Source organism: Trachemys scripta, chromosome 16, assembly GCF_013100865.1.
Source record: "Trachemys scripta elegans isolate TJP31775 chromosome 16, CAS_Tse_1.0, whole genome shotgun sequence".
In the NCBI taxonomy this organism is placed as follows: Eukaryota; Metazoa; Chordata; order Testudines; family Emydidae; genus Trachemys; species Trachemys scripta.
Genome location: NC_048313.1, coordinates 28,391,479 through 28,406,152, shown reverse-complemented (window position 1 = coordinate 28,406,152; position 14,674 = coordinate 28,391,479). Strand labels below are relative to the sequence as shown.

At 65.4% G+C, this 14,674-nt stretch overlaps 1 protein-coding gene across 2 annotated transcripts in view; it reads left to right on the top strand.

The window, feature by feature from the left end:
- Positions 1-12,601, top strand: part of LOC117888621 (neurogenic locus notch homolog protein 2-like) — a 49,866-nt gene extending 37,265 nt beyond the window's left edge. The window contains exons 19-34 of one of the 2 annotated variants that reach the window (XM_034792182.1): positions 218-419; positions 740-893; positions 1,400-1,584; positions 2,190-2,322; positions 2,557-2,808; positions 3,126-3,238; positions 4,217-4,740; positions 5,420-5,740; positions 6,470-6,618; positions 6,826-7,048; positions 7,342-7,426; positions 7,710-7,872; positions 8,127-8,431; positions 8,881-9,028; positions 9,338-9,435; positions 9,743-12,601. In XM_034792182.1, the coding sequence (XP_034648073.1) occupies positions 218-419; positions 740-893; positions 1,400-1,584; positions 2,190-2,322; positions 2,557-2,808; positions 3,126-3,238; positions 4,217-4,740; positions 5,420-5,740; positions 6,470-6,618; positions 6,826-7,048; positions 7,342-7,426; positions 7,710-7,872; positions 8,127-8,431; positions 8,881-9,028; positions 9,338-9,435; positions 9,743-11,065 (4,378 nt within the window). In that variant the 3' untranslated portion in view covers positions 11,066-12,601. The remainder of the gene's footprint in view (positions 1-217; positions 420-739; positions 894-1,399; positions 1,585-2,189; positions 2,323-2,556; positions 2,809-3,125; positions 3,239-4,216; positions 4,741-5,419; positions 5,741-6,469; positions 6,619-6,825; positions 7,049-7,341; positions 7,427-7,709; positions 7,873-8,126; positions 8,432-8,880; positions 9,029-9,337; positions 9,436-9,742) is intronic. The other variant, XM_034792183.1, reaches the window with a different exon arrangement.
- Positions 12,602-14,674: the final 2,073 nt, after the last annotated feature.

Genomic DNA, 14,674 nt, shown 5'->3' with positions numbered 1-14,674 from the left:
TCGAAGGGGAGGAGTGGGGGTGGTTGTGTGGGGGGCGGGGGTCGAAGGGGAGGAGTGGGAGTGTTGCTGGGGGGCGGCGGTCGAAGGGGAGGAGTTGGGGTGGTTGTGGGGGGCGCAGGAGTCAAAGGGGAGGAGTGGGGGTGGTTGTGGGAGGGGGGCGGTTGTACTGATGGGTGGCGAACGGGGCATCGAGCTAACTGTGCCTGTGACCCTACAGCTCCTGCTTCAACGGCGGCACCTGCCTGGACGGGCTGAACTCCTACACGTGCCGCTGCCGCGCCGGCTTCACGGGCACCCACTGCCAGCATGAGATCGATGAGTGCCAGTCCAAGCCCTGCCTCAATGGGGGCATCTGCCTGGACGGTGTGGAGTCCTACCGCTGCACCTGCCCCCAGGGCTACACGGGTGCCCAGTGCCAGGTGAGCCCTGCCCCGGGGGTGGGCGGTGGCATGGGGGGGAGGGCCAAGGACACAAAGTCCCAGCGTCTGGGGAAGGTGAACATGAGGCCTGGCATTGTCGGGGGAGCCTGGCCTCGGGCAGGGGAGGAATCCAACACCGCAGTGCGGTGGGGGGTGGGAGGCAGGGGCCAGGGCCTGGCCTCAAGGGAGGGGGGAATCCAACACCCAAGTGTGGTGGGGGGCGGGGACCTGGCATTGCCAGAGCCCAGCCAGGGCTGTATTGGTTCCCCAGGTCACGTCCCCCCAGAGTACATTGTCCCCTAACTCCCCTTCTCTTGCAGACCCTGGTGGACTGGTGCAGGCGCTCGCCCTGCCAGAACGGGGGCCGCTGTGTGCAGACGGGCACGGCCCTGACCTGTGAGTGCCCGGGGGGCTGGACCGGCCGCTACTGTGACATTCCCAACGTTTCCTGCGAGGTGGTGGCAGCTCATCGAGGTGAGGGCACTCCTGGGCAGGACTGACCCCCACTGGTCCCTGCCAGGCTGGGCTGGGAGAGGTCTGTCCTTGGCAGGCGCTGCCCTCGCTCCGGGATCTGGGTCTCCAGTGCCCTCGAAAGATGTGAGGGGAGTTGGGGGCCCATAGGGCAGCTATTGGGTGGAGCTGTCAGCTAGGTATAGCCTGGCCCCTGCCCTGCCCCCACTGGGCCCTTCAGTCCCAGCCACACCTGCTCCAGCAATGCTCTTGGTACCCCTACAGCTATCCCCAGCTCTGGGAGGGAAGGGGGAGGGGTCTAGTGGTTAGAGCGGGGGGAGCTGAGAGTCAGGACTCCTGGATTCTATCCCCAGCTCTTGGGGGCGGGGGGGTGTCTAGTGGTTAGAGCAGGGGGGGCTGACAGCCAGAGTCCATCTCTTCTCGGTGTCATGGTTTCCCCTGTCGGAACTGTGCTGGGACTGTGGGCCAGGCACAAGGCATCACAGTCTCTGTCTGTCTGTCTGGGGCAGGGGTCTCCAAGGAACAGGTGTGTCACTACCGGGGCCAGTGCGTCGACGCTGGCAACACCCACTACTGCCTGTGCAAGGAAGGCTACACGGGCAGCTACTGTGAGAGCGAGCTCAACCCCTGCCAGCCCAACCCCTGCCAGCACGGTGCCTCCTGCCACAGCTTCATAGGCAGCTACGACTGTGAGGTGAGCCCCAGGGACGGGGGCTGCACGAAGGGGCTCCAGGCGCTGCCACCGGCGCTAGCCAGGCTGCTGGGGCTGGGGAGTTGCAGGAGTTGTGCGCCCCCCGGCGAGGACGGCTGGGCCAAGGGGATACCGAGCAAGCCACATTCAGATGGGCTCACCTCGGAGCAGAGCAGCCAAGACTGGTCTGAGCATGAGCCTGGGAGCCAGGACTCCTGGGGTCTGTCTCCGGCTCTGGGAAGGGAGCAGGGTCTAGTGGTTGGAACAGGAGGGCTGGGAGCCAAGATGTCTGGCTTCTATTCCCGGCTCTGGAAGGGCAGTGGGATCTAGTGGTTGCAATGGGGGCCTGGGAGCCAGGACTCCTGGGTTCTCTCCCTGGCTCTGTTGACAGTTTGTGCTGTGGGGTGAGTCCTTCTCCTCCCCCCGATGGTGCTCCTTGGCCCCCCACAGCAGTGGAGAAGGGTTGGTGGTGGCAGCATGAGGCCTTGTTTAACCCCTCTGTGGCTGGAGGGTGTGGAGCTGAGGGGCTTGGCAGCCCTGAGGTGAGGTCCTCAGGAGCGGAGCTGGGGCCCAGGCCCTGACTGGGCTGTGTCTGTCTCTCCCTGCAGTGCCCACCGGGGTTCGAGGGCAAGAACTGCGAGTACGACATCGACGAGTGCCAGTCCCACCCCTGCCAGAATGGAGGCTCCTGCATCGACCTCATCGGGCGCTACATCTGCTCCTGCCCACCGGGAACCCTGGGTAAGGCCAAGCCGGGCTACTGGCCAGGCACCGTGGGGGGGTGATGGGAGGCAGGTTACTGGGGGAGGGGGCGGCTCTGGGTTACTCCCAGGAGGGAGGGTACCTGTGGGACAGGGGGCTCAGGTTGGGGGACGGGGCCTGGTTTCCTTGGGGGGCCAGATCCCCACATGATGGGGTGGTTGGGGTGCTCTGGTTATGCCGGGGGCTGGAAGGTCTCTGCCCCTTGTCCCCCAGGCGTCCTGTGCGAGATCAACGAGGACGACTGCGCCGCGAGCCCTGGCAGCCGGGCACCCAAGTGCCTGAACAATGGGACGTGCGTGGACCGGGTGGGTGGCTACCGCTGCAACTGCCCCCCGGGCTACACAGGCGAGCGCTGCGAGGGCGACATCAACGAGTGCCTGGCCAAGCCCTGCCTGCCCCAACGCACGCTGGACTGTGTGCAGGGCGCCAACGACTTCCACTGCCTGTGCAAGCCAGGCTACACGGGTGAGTGTGCCGAGGGGTGGGGCTACACCCAGGCAAGGGGCAGGGCATCACGGGGCGTTTACACCAGGGGCACTGGGGTACATGTCAATGGGGTGCACTCAGTGCAGGGTGGGAGAAGGGGAAACCCTTGATGGGGGGATTCTCTAGGCCTGGGGTCCAGCTGGCACAGGGAGGCTGGAGGTCTGTGCACCCACGAGGGGCTGAGCTGTGGGAAGGTGGCAGTGCTGGGAGCAGTGCTGGAGGCAGGATGGGGGGGGCAGCTCCCCTCTCCCTGGACTCTCCATGACGCCTCCCTGGGCTCCTGCCCCCACCCCCAGGCCGGCGCTGCCAGAACATCGTGAACACATGCGAGTCCCAGCCCTGCCAGAATGGTGGTCAGTGCAAGATGACGGTGAACACGCCGCTGGGCTACACCTGCCGCTGCCCCCCGGTGAGTGTCCCGCGTGGGAAGGTGCAGGGCGCTGGGCTCGGGCCAGCTGGGGGCCTGCCCTTGGCCGTGCACAGTCTGGAGTCTTGCAGGCCCAGAGGGGATGGGGCTGGGGGCCTGCTCCGCCATTCCAGTCCTGGAGCTGCAGGATGGGCTCTGATCTGAAGAGGGGCATCTTGGTTCTGGTGCTGCAGGGGAGGGTTTAGTTGGTCCTGGTGCCTCAGGGGAGCAGGCTGGTCCTGCTGTGGGGGAGGGTTCCCATGTCATGGAGGGGGCAGGGGCAGTTTCCTTGGCACTTGAGGATGGGGTTGGGGAGGGTTCCCATGGCACCTGGGGGGTGGATAATCGGCTGAACGTGAGCGTCCAGTGCAACGCTGTGGCCAAAGGAGCTACCGCAAGCCTGGGATGCCCAGACGGGCATAGAGAGGTTCTCTTACCTTGTACCTGGCACTAGTGCAGCTGCTGCTGGACCCCCGTGCCCAGTGCTGGTCCCACAGTGAGGGTCAGAGGGGAGCCCCGAGAATGGCGGAAGGATCCGAAGAGCAAGGAGTTGGAGCAGTTCAGCTTCCCAAAGGGAAAGGGGCAGGGAGTGGAGCCCAGGCTGGGCTCCTGGGCCTAGCGATCGAGGTGTGATGTGATGTAGCAGGTGGGAGCTGGACACGTTGAGACTGGAAACAGCCCCTGGAACAGGCCAGCAAGGGAGGGGCTGGGCTCTCCGCCACGGGCCATGTGCAGTGGAGTTGGGCTGTGGGTCTAGCTGCGCTGCGCTTGGTCACGCAGGAATTAGTTCAGACCTGTGATATACACACCGGGTGGAGGGGCTTGTTCTGGTCTGGGTCCTGATGCTGCTGGATGAGGCGATCCTGGTTCTGGGTCAGTTCTGGTCCGGGTCCCGGCGCTGCTGGGCAAGCGGGAGGTGGTTCTGGCCTGTGGCCTGGTCCCGGTGCCATCTCTCTCACCCTCTTTCCTGCCCCTTCCCAGAACTATTCCGGGCCCAACTGTGAGCGAAGCGTGCTGTCATGTCGGGAGCTCGCCTGCTTCAACGGGGGCAGCTGCCAGCACACAGCACTGGGTGCCCGCTGCTCCTGCCTGCCGGGCTTCACTGGCCCCGACTGCCGCCTGCGGGCCAACAGCAGCTGCACCGGTGCATCCTGCCTCAGCGGGGGCACGTGCATAGAGATGTCCTGGCCTCCCCACTTCCAGTGCCTCTGCCCCAGTGGCTTCTCCGGCCTGCACTGCGAGCAGAAGCTCACCCTGGAGCTGCAGTGCCTGCAGGAGGAGTGCGCTGCCAAGGCCGGAGATTCCTACTGCGACAAGGAGTGCAACAGCCCTGCCTGCAAATGGGACGGGGGCGACTGCTCCCTGCTGGTGGGTGACCCCTGGCAGCAGTGTGAGGAGCGCCAGTGCTGGCAGTTGTTCAACAACAGCCAGTGCGACGAGGACTGCAACACGGCCGCGTGCCTCTACGACAACTTCGACTGCAAGAGCCGCGACCGCAGCTGCAAGTAAGGGGGGCGCTGGGCCGAGGGGGCAGGCCAATGGGCTGGGGAAGTGCTGCCCCTGGGCGGGACTCTACACAGGGTGCTCTCCCTTCAGCGTCCGCACTTGCCCCAGTGTGGTGCTGCGGGGCGCTCTCCCCCCACAGCATGGTAAGTGAGCGCTGTGCACCTGGAGGTGGTGTCTTGTGGAGGACACGTGAAAATGAGGCCCTGGGCAGTCGTGCCCAGTGCAGATGCCATGGCTTTTGCCAGGGTTGAGGCTTTAATCCTGGTGCTGTGCCCAGGTGGGGCATGGGGGCTGTTTATACAGGGACCCCTCGCCCGGCGCTGAGATGTGCCCCCTTGTGGTGTAGCGTGTGAGGGCTGTTTATACAGGGACCCCTCGCCCAGTTGAGGTGCTGGCCCCTCCGGACTCAGGTGCAGAGGATGTTTATACTGGGACCCCTCACCTGGCTCTGGGGTGGAGCGCGGGGCTGTGGTAGCTACATCTCACCGCTGGCCAAAGATGGCTGTGGGCACTGGAGCCATGTCCAAGATGTTTCTCACTGCGTGATGCAGTCTCTGCTGCAGGAGCCCAGTGACCCAGGTGCCCTGGGGTGCCCAGTGGGACGGAGGTGGGCTGGCCAGAACAGGGTAGGGCTAGGGGCTGGGTGGGGCTGTGCGCTGACCATGCCCTCCCCCCCAGCCCCGTGTATGAGAAGTACTGCTCGGACCACTTCGCCGACGGGCAGTGCGACCAGGGCTGCAACAATGAGGAGTGTGGCTGGGACGGGCTGGACTGCGCCCGCGAGATGCCGGAGCACCTGGCCAGTGGCGTGCTGGTCATCACCGTGCTGCTGCCCCCCGACGAGCTGCGCAGGACCAGCACCACCTTCCTGCAGAAGCTGAGCGCCATCCTGCGCACCTCGTTGCGCTTCCGCCTCGACAGGGACGGCAACTATATGATTGAGCCCTTCTACCGGCCCAGCCGTCTGCGCCGTCGTGAGCTGGGCCGGGAGGTCATTGGGTGAGCTGCGGGCCGCAGCCGGGGGGGGCGCCGCTCCGCGGGCCGCGGCCATGGGGAGTGGGGGGGAGATGTGGGCCACAGCTGTGGTGTGGGGGGGGGAGAGACAGCCCCGTGAGCCATGGGGGGAAGGGGGGAAGATGCAGCCCCATGGGCTGCAGCAGGAGAGGGAGCCAAGAGCTTTGGGGGGGCTGGTACAGGGGGCTGATGCCAGGGTGGGGCTGGCACTGGGAGAAGGAGCCAGCGCCACCTGAGGGAGCCAGCCCTGGGGCAGGCACTAGGAAGTTGTCTGTTGACTGGCACCACGACACAGCCCTTTGCTCCCAGAGATGTCATGCAGCTGCCTTCCATCGGCAATCTGGTTCGCCGCCCGCTCTGATGTGGGCCTTGGGGTGGCTCAGACGCCAGCAAGGGCTCTGGGGGCAGCATCCAGGGGCCTTGCCTCTTGCCTGGCCCTGGGACCCAGAAGGGAGCGGGCAGGGACAGGGAGAGCACAACGGTGCTAAGCAGCTGCTGGCAGCCTGGCAGAGACCACATGGGTCATGGGACCAAACGCCCGCTGCCGGGGCCAGGCCTGCTCTGGGACGTGCACAGCCCTTGCTGCAGGCAGTGCTGAACCAGCCCTGTCCCAGGACTCCACGTGGGGCAAGGGGTGCCCAGGCCCCTACAGTCTGGGGTTTGGCGTCACTGTGGGCGAGGCCACACTGGTAACTGTCCCCCTCCCTGCCCCAGCTCCGTGGTCACTCTGGAGATTGACAACCGCCTCTGCGTCCAGGCCTCAGACAAGTGCTTCCCTGATGCGCGCAGCGCGGCCGACTACCTGGCTGCACTGGCCGCTGTCGAGCGCCTGGAGTTCCCCTACCCCATCAAGGCTGTGCACAGTGAGTGCAGGTGGGGCCAGGGCCAGGGGGTGGAGTTTGAGGGCAGGGCTCTCAAGTGGCAGTGGGGTGAGTGGGTGAGGTGAGTGAAAGGGGGCGGGGTATTGGGAGGGGGCAGAGTGAGTGGGAGCGGTGGAGTCTCAGGATGGGGTGGGATGAGTGGGGGTGGGGTATCAAGAGGCAGGGTCTGACTCCCGTCCACTCCTGCAGGTGACAAGCTGCAGCCGAAGCCCCCGGACTCTATGCCCCTGGTGCCCCTGGTGGTGGTAGCAGCGGCCGTGATCCTGCTGGTGATCCTGGTGCTGGGGGTGCTGGTGGCGCGGCGGAAGCGGGAGCACAGCACGCTCTGGTTCCCAGAGGGCTTCAGCCTGAAGAAGGAGAACAGCAACAAGAACCGGCGGGAGCCTGTGGGCCAGGACGCCTTGGGCATGAAGTACGGGACTTGCCCTCGTGGGGCCAAGCCCACATCCTGCTCCCCACACCCAGGCCTGGAGCCTGGGGGATCCCCACTCTCTGCAGCAGCATGGGGGATTTTACCTGCTGCAGGCTCTCACCACCACCAGGGGGCACCGTGCAGACCGTCTCTGCCGGCATGCCCCACAGCTGCCCAGTGCCTTGTGCAGGGGGGATGTCCTAGGAGTGGCCCCCTGAAGCCCTGGGTGGGTGGGGCGGAAGGCAGGGGCTACGTGGCAGGGGCTGGGGTCTAAGCTCTGGGCTTCCCTCTAGGAACATCAGCAAAGGGGAAAGCCTGATGGGGGAACACCCAGATGACTGGATGGATGCAGAGTGCCCGGAGGCCAAGAGACTCAAGGTACCAACACCTGTGGACCAGCAGTGAGCCCTGGCTTGCTGGGGGCCAGATGGGTGATGGGCGCTGGGCTCGGTGATGTGGGGGAAGAGAGGTGCGGGGCTCAGTGACGTGCCGGGGTGGGGGTGTCCTGATGAATCCCAGGTGCTGCACTGAGCCCCTTGCTCGGAGCCGCATGGGGTCATAACCCAAATCCTACCTTGGAGAGGTGGTGGGGGAACGGGAGCCCCCCGGCAGGGCAGGGGCAGGATCTACCAGCTCCATGATTGGTTGTGCTCTCCCGCAGGTGGAGGAGCCGGGCGGGGACTCAGAGGACCCTGTGGACTGCCGCCAGTGGACACAGCATCACCTGGTGGCGGCCGACATTCGCATGCCGCCATCCATGGCCCTGACACCACCCCAGGGCGAGTTCGACACCGACTGCATGGATGTCAATGTCAGGGGGCCAGGTAAATGGGCATGGCTCCATCTCAGGGACTACAGCTCCCAGCATGCAGTGCAGGTATCCTGCACCCTGGGAGAAGTAGCATCACTGAGGAACTTTGAGCGGAGGAGCAGCTCCCCTGCCTATGCAGCTGACCACGAGCCCCAGCATGCACCACTGCCCAATTCAGTCACACAGCATGCTGGGAGTTGTGGTCTCTCATGCTGGAGCCCTTGGGGCAGCCCCCAGTTAACCCCTTGTTGGCGGCTCTCCTTGCAGATGGCTTCACTCCGCTCATGCTGGCCTCGTTCTGCGGGGGTGGTGTGGAGACCGATCTGGCCGAGGAGGATGAGGCTGACGACTCCTCAGCCAACATCATCTCGGACCTCATCTGCCAGGGCGCCAACTTGAGCGCCCAGACAGACCGCACGGGTGAGACTGCGCTGCACTTGGCTGCTCGCTACGCCCGGGCCGACGCTGCCAAGCGCCTGCTGGACGCCGGCGCTGACACCAACGCCCAGGACAACACGGGCCGCACGCCACTGCACGCCGCGGTGACCGCCGACGCCCAGGGCGTCTTCCAGGTTAGACCCCCATCTCCCCACCCATGATGCCGACGCCCAGGGCATCTTCCAGGTGAGATCCCATCCCCCACCACCCTGCGGTGACCGCCGACGCCCAGGGCGTCTTCCAGGTGAGACCCCATCCCCCACCCACCTTGCGGTGACCACCAATGCCCAGGGCATCTTCCAGGTGAGCTCCTGCCTTCCCTCACCCACCTGGGAGAGGCCCCAGTTGCTCACTCTTCACCCCAGAGCTCCCCCACGCTGTTGTCTTCCACAGGAGGGCCCCCCCCCCCCCGCATCCTGGGCAAAGCCCCTGGGCAACCCTGCCCTTGCAAAACAACCCCCTGGAGAGCTCCCCCTCTGCCCACACTGGGAGGGCTCCGAGGGCCCCTGGCTGTGCCCATGCTGGGAGAACTGGGCTGGGCAGGGTTTCCCCGGCTGCGGCTCACACTTGCCCTGCCCGGCAGATCCTGATCCGGAACCGCTCCACGGACCTGGATGCCCGCATGGTGGATGGCTCCACGGCACTGATCCTGGCTGCCCGGCTGGCCGTGGAGGGGATGGTGGAGGAGCTCATTGCCTGCCATGCAGATGTCAACGCCGTGGACGAGCTGGGTATGGGGCGGCTTCCTGCCATCGGGGTCTCTGCTGAGGCCCGCCCGCAGCTTCCCCTGGGGAAGGGCCTGGCTGTGGGTATGGGGGCTCAGCGACATGGGGGGGCACTGCCAACCCGTGAGGATTTGGGAGGGGCTGTTCAGGGGAAGGATCTAGCAGGGGGCTGCGGGTGGGGACTGAGGAGCACCGGCAGAGGTGTGAGGGGAGGAGGGGAGCCCAGGGCTGGGCTAGCAGGGCTGCAGGTCAGAACTGAGGGGCTGTGGGGGGATGGACCAGCGGAGCCCCCCCCTCACGTCTCGGCTCCCCCAGGTAAATCTGCACTGCACTGGGCTGCGGCTGTGAACAACGTGGAGGCCACGATCGCGCTGCTGAAGAACGGGGCCAACAAGGACATGCAGGACAGCAAGGTGAGCACCAGGCAGGATGGGCAGGCGAGCAAGGCTTGGCTGTCATTCACCCTGCAGGCCCTGCCCACAATGGGGGCCCCCACTGTGCCTTCCTCCCGGAACCCCTGGGCCGAGCACCAGGACGTGCTGCTCCTGTGCTGGGGAGGGGGAGCCCTGTCTGCCCAGGGCCCAACCCTGGCTCTAAAGCCCCAGCACAGAGGGCTGTGGGCATCTCCCACCCCTGCCCTGGCGGTCCCAGTACTTCAGGGATGGGGGCAGCCCCCTCAGCACAGTCTGAGCCCCGCTGTCGTCCCCCCCTCTCCCCCAGGAGGAGACCCCGCTGTTCCTGGCCGCTCGGGAGGGCAGCTACGAGGCAGCCAAGATCCTGCTGGATCACTTTGCCAACCGGGAGATCACAGACCACATGGACCGGCTGCCGCGGGACATAGCCCAGGAGCGGATGCACCACGACATTGTCCGCCTGCTGGACGAGTACAACACGGTGCGCAGCCCGCAGGGGGCGCTGCCCCCTGGCCACACCATGTCCCCGCTTATGTGCCCACCCAACAGCTTCCTGCCCAGCCTCAAGCCCACCCCGCAGGGCAAGAAGAGCCGGCGGCCCAGCGCCAAGAACACGGCAGGGGCAGGCAACAGCGCCAGCCTGGCCAAGGAGGCCAAGGGGCGGAGCAAGAAGCTGAGCTTGGAGTGCCAGGGCTCCCTGCTGGAGAGCTCAGTCACCCTGTCGCCCGTCGACTCGCTGGACTCTCCCTATGTGGCCAACCCCACCTCGCCCGTCCTGGCCTCGCCCGGCGTCTTCCACCCAGCCAGCTCCTCCATGTCGGTGGGCTCCACGCCCATGGTGCATGGCCTGATGGATGGGCCCTTTGCCGTCAGCCTGGCGCGGCTCAGCGACCTGGGCGAGGTGGCATCGGCCCAAAGCACCATCCTCTCCATGAACCGGGTCTCCATGCCTTCGCTACCGCGCCAGCCCGGCTGTGTGGGGCTCAGCCTGGGCATGGTGAGCCCAGTGGCGGTGCCCTTCGACTGGCACACCCGTGTCCCCACCTCCCAGTGCAACCCAGTCATCGGGGTGGTGCATCCGGCTGCCTCCCACCCCAACCTGCACCAAGCGGCCCAGCCCTTCCCGCAGGGGCTGCTACTGCCCAACCACCTGGCCATGGTGCACAGCTCCCAGGTGCTGGCCGCCCCCAGCCCTGCCAAGGAGCAGCCCCCGCCGGCGCCCACCCCTGGGCAGCCCATGCCCCCACCAGCCCCTGCAGCACCCGCCCTGGGCCGCGCCAGCCAGCCCATCTCGCCCAAGGAGGGGCAGGGGGGTGCGCGCCCCGGCCCCCCACCACCTCCCCAGTATTACAAGGCACCCGGCGGGCAGGGGGCAGAAGATTACCCCACACCCCCCTCACAGCACAGCTACACCCCCGGCCAGGACGGCACCCCCAAGCACTACCTGCACCTGCGCAGTGAGCACCCCTACCTGACGCCCTCGCCCGAGTCCCCCGAGCAGTGGGCCAGCCCCTCACCCCACTCGCTGTCCGACTGGTCCGAGTCCACCCCCAGCCCGGCCGTGCTGGGGCCCCCCCAGACCCTCTCCCATCTGCCCGACCAGTCCACCAAGATGCAGGTGTTTGCGTGAGGGCAGGGGGGAGGGAGCCTGGGCCCTGAGCCCCTCCCCCCGGCCCCCTGACCCCCTTCTTGGGGGAGCCCCTCACTCGCCCCCGGGCCCTGCCTCCTGGAGACCACCCCCCCCCTTGTGTTTTTTATAAGAAAAATGTCAAATGTAAAAAGGAAAAGATCCCTCTCTCTGTGGGTGGGGGCTGTGGGCTCCCCCACAACTGCCATGGGGGGGCTCTAGCCATGCCCCGACCCCCCATCTCCCCGGCGGGGGGGCGTTTGTCTTTTTTTAAAGAAAGTCTTTTGTATAGAAAAAAAAGTCATTTAAACAAGCGCTTTATTTTTACAAAATATTATATGTAAAGTGTCCAGTAGGTGTTGCTAAAGCACCATAGGCGGGGGTGGGGCTGCAGGGGGGGAGGGTGATCCCTGGCCTCCCCCCACTGTTGCTCGGTGGGCAGCGCGACCCCCACGTTGGGGAGGAGCCCGCTCACTGTAATTGTGTACTGGGTATGCAGCGCTAGCCTGTGGCTGCTGCCTGGGGCACAGGGCCCCCCCCGCAATGCGGGGGGCTGAGCCCCCACCCCCAGCCCCCCTGCTCAGGGCCCTCCGCAATGCGGGGGGACTGAGCCCCCCACTGCCCCGAGCTCCCTGCCTGGGGCTGAGCCCCCCCGGGTCCCCCGCCCTCCCCGTCCTGTTTCTTGGCACTTCATCACATTCCAGGTTAATTTATTCCTTGGAGATGCCGCTGTTCAAATGGGGCCTGTCTGGTGGGGGGCTCCAGCCAGCGGTGGGGGGCTGCCAGCTGCTCTCGCTGTTTGCCTCCTCCATGGCACCACTGCCACCCCCACCCTGGGCACAGCCGATTGGGATAGGCGGCACCTGTCCTCCATGGCTGATCCCACCCCCTCTGCCCCACAATGGCAGCTTGCCCTCCCACGGGGGGGCCCCGCCCGCGGTACGATGCCAGGCAGCGAACTGACAGCCAGCTGGGCTCCGGCCCCTCTGTACATTCCTCACATGGCTGGCCTGTCAATGGCTCTGGGAGCAGGGGCTGGGGAGGAGCCCGGTGGCCGGGCACAGCTCCTGCCACCCGCTGTAGCATAGAGGGGGCACGGCCCCCGCTCGTCACTCCTAGGACGATGTGTAGCTCATTTTTTAAACTATTTTTTAAATCCCTGTTTAAATCAAGTAGCTTTGAACCAACTGGGCGCCGCTGTACAGAGCTTGGCCCTGTGCCTAACCCCCCTGGGATCCGCTGTACAGAGCCCACCCCGCACCTAACCCCCTGGGACCTGCTGTACAGGGACCCTCATCCCCATCCCTGCCCCACACAACCCCCTGGGACCTGCTGTACAGGGGCCCTCATCCCCACACATAACCCTGCTGGGACCCGCTGCCAAGCCTGCCCCTGCACATAACCCCCCTGGGACCGCTGTACAGGGGCCCCTGCCCCCTGGGACCCTCTGTACAGAACCCACCCTGCCCCTATCCCTCTGGGAGCTGCTGTACAGAGCCCGGCCCCACTGCACCTAATAAAGCTGTAGTTAACAAGGAACCTGTCTCTGCCCCCATTCTGTGCGCCTGTTCCCCCGCCCCCCATGACGTGCACCGTTTGCCATACCCAGGGCCTTGCTGTGGGTCTGGTTTGGGGTGGAGTGGCTGCTCTGGGTCAGCTCCAGTCCTGGCTGATCTTGGTTGGTTATAGCAGCCTGTTTCCCTGGGGTCATCTGGGCTGGTCCCCTCTGAGCAGTTCATGGCCTCAGTGGCACCTGGGACTCTATCCGGGGGCTCCCAGCAGTTAGTTGTCTGCGGCCTGAAGTGCCGTGGTTGAGCGGTGGGGCCCTGGGGGAGAGTGATGGCTGCGCGCTGTATGGGGACAAACAGCAGCTGGCAGAAATGCCCACGTCCCCCCCCCTCCCCATCCCCACCGTGAGCTCTGGGCTCAGGGAACTCGTCTGCCTTGTGGTGGGGACACACTAACCCCCTTGCCTGCTGATCGTCCTCCAGGGTCTTCCCACGGTTCCACCTGCATGCCTAGCCGGGCAGAGCTGTTCCCCCCCAAGGCCCTGGGGTACAAGCAGAGAGGGCTCAGAACCCCAGGCTGTGCCCCAGATTTCCTGGGGGCGAGCGCAGCCCCAGCGAGCCCCAGAATGTGAGAGCTGCTTGCAGCCAGGCACCCGCTGGGCAGCCTGGAGGGGGGGGGGCATGGCAGCTGTTGGCTTTCAGGAGACTGTGATTGTCCTGGGTTCAAAGCCGCTAACCCCTTCAGCGTGACACCCCCGTCTCCACTCTACCCAGCCTCTCGGGGGGGTCTGACACGCCGTCCCCTGGGGGGATGCAGCCCCAACAGAGACGAAACAAATGGGCGAGACCAGCTGAACGATTTGCATCTTCCCAGGATGTGTCAGGACGAGTCACACCCCAGCCCAAATCCTCGGCGCTTCCCCTCCCTGATTCATGGGCAGCTGCCGGGAGGGGTCACCTTCGACAGGCACCTTCTGCACCTCTGTTGTTTCGGTGGAGTCTGCAAGCTGGGATGGACGTGGCTCGATCTGTCCTGATGGGAAATTCATGCCGGTCACAACTCTTCCGGCCTCAGTTTCCGCAGCCCCGTTCTCAGCGCTTGGGGCAGCCCTGAGTGGCCATGTCCATGCTCCCAGCTGTAAGTGCTGGCGTTCAGGTCCAGCAGAGGGGGGCGAAGGAGGAGTGAGCAGGTCCAGCAGGAGTGGGCAGGCCAAGGCCCATCTTCAGCTCGGCCCGATCCCATGCACCCTTCTCACCCCGGCAGCATGTCCCTGTCTCAGCCAACAGTGGCTCTATCAGCAAACCACAGATCAGCCTCCCGTAACCAGCGCCGAGTCCACAAACCGCTGCCGGCTCCACGGGACAGAAACGTTCAGCATATGCGCCGGGAGCAGCTCCAGCGTTAGCAGCTGAGGGCCAGGTCCCAGAACAAGGGTCACCCACCCGGAGCATTCCCCTGGCACGTCGCTGGTCTGACAGCTCCTGGCCTGGCGAGGCAGGACAAGGTGGTCACTGCAAACCGCTGGCCTGCAGCCCGTCAGTCTCAGGCGTGGCTACGGCTCCCAAGGGAATTCATCAGACACTGTTCCTGGCACCGATCACACTGGCCTTAGCCATAGTGAAATCCAAAACAATTATTCGCTTCTCCATCTGGGCCCCCCAGCTGTCTCGCTGCCCTGCCAGCAGGCCGGTCAGCAAACCCAGCTCTCCCCAGATCCGAGAGCCCAGCTAGCCAGTTCAGTTTGGAGTACCTAGGCCCTGGCTTTGTAGCATGGCTGGTCTCGTAACTGTTCTGTTTGAACTAGTGTCTAATACTGTACACCCTCCACCCTCACCCCCCCAGCACAGATCCTATAGCATGCAATCGCTGGGCTCCCAGTTTTTGCTTTTCACGGGCTATGTCCTTGGTCCACGAGATCGGTGCTAGGCCCCAGCATTGAAACTGTCACGTGGAGGAACCCTTCAGTTGGCTAGATGCCCAAGATGTCCCGCTCTTCCTCCCCGCCTCCGAGACTGAGCCCCTGGGCTCCAGCCCTCCTGCTGCACCCCGTGAGCTCCACCCAGTGCATCCAGCTGAGACAGACGCTTGGCCAGAGACTTGCCC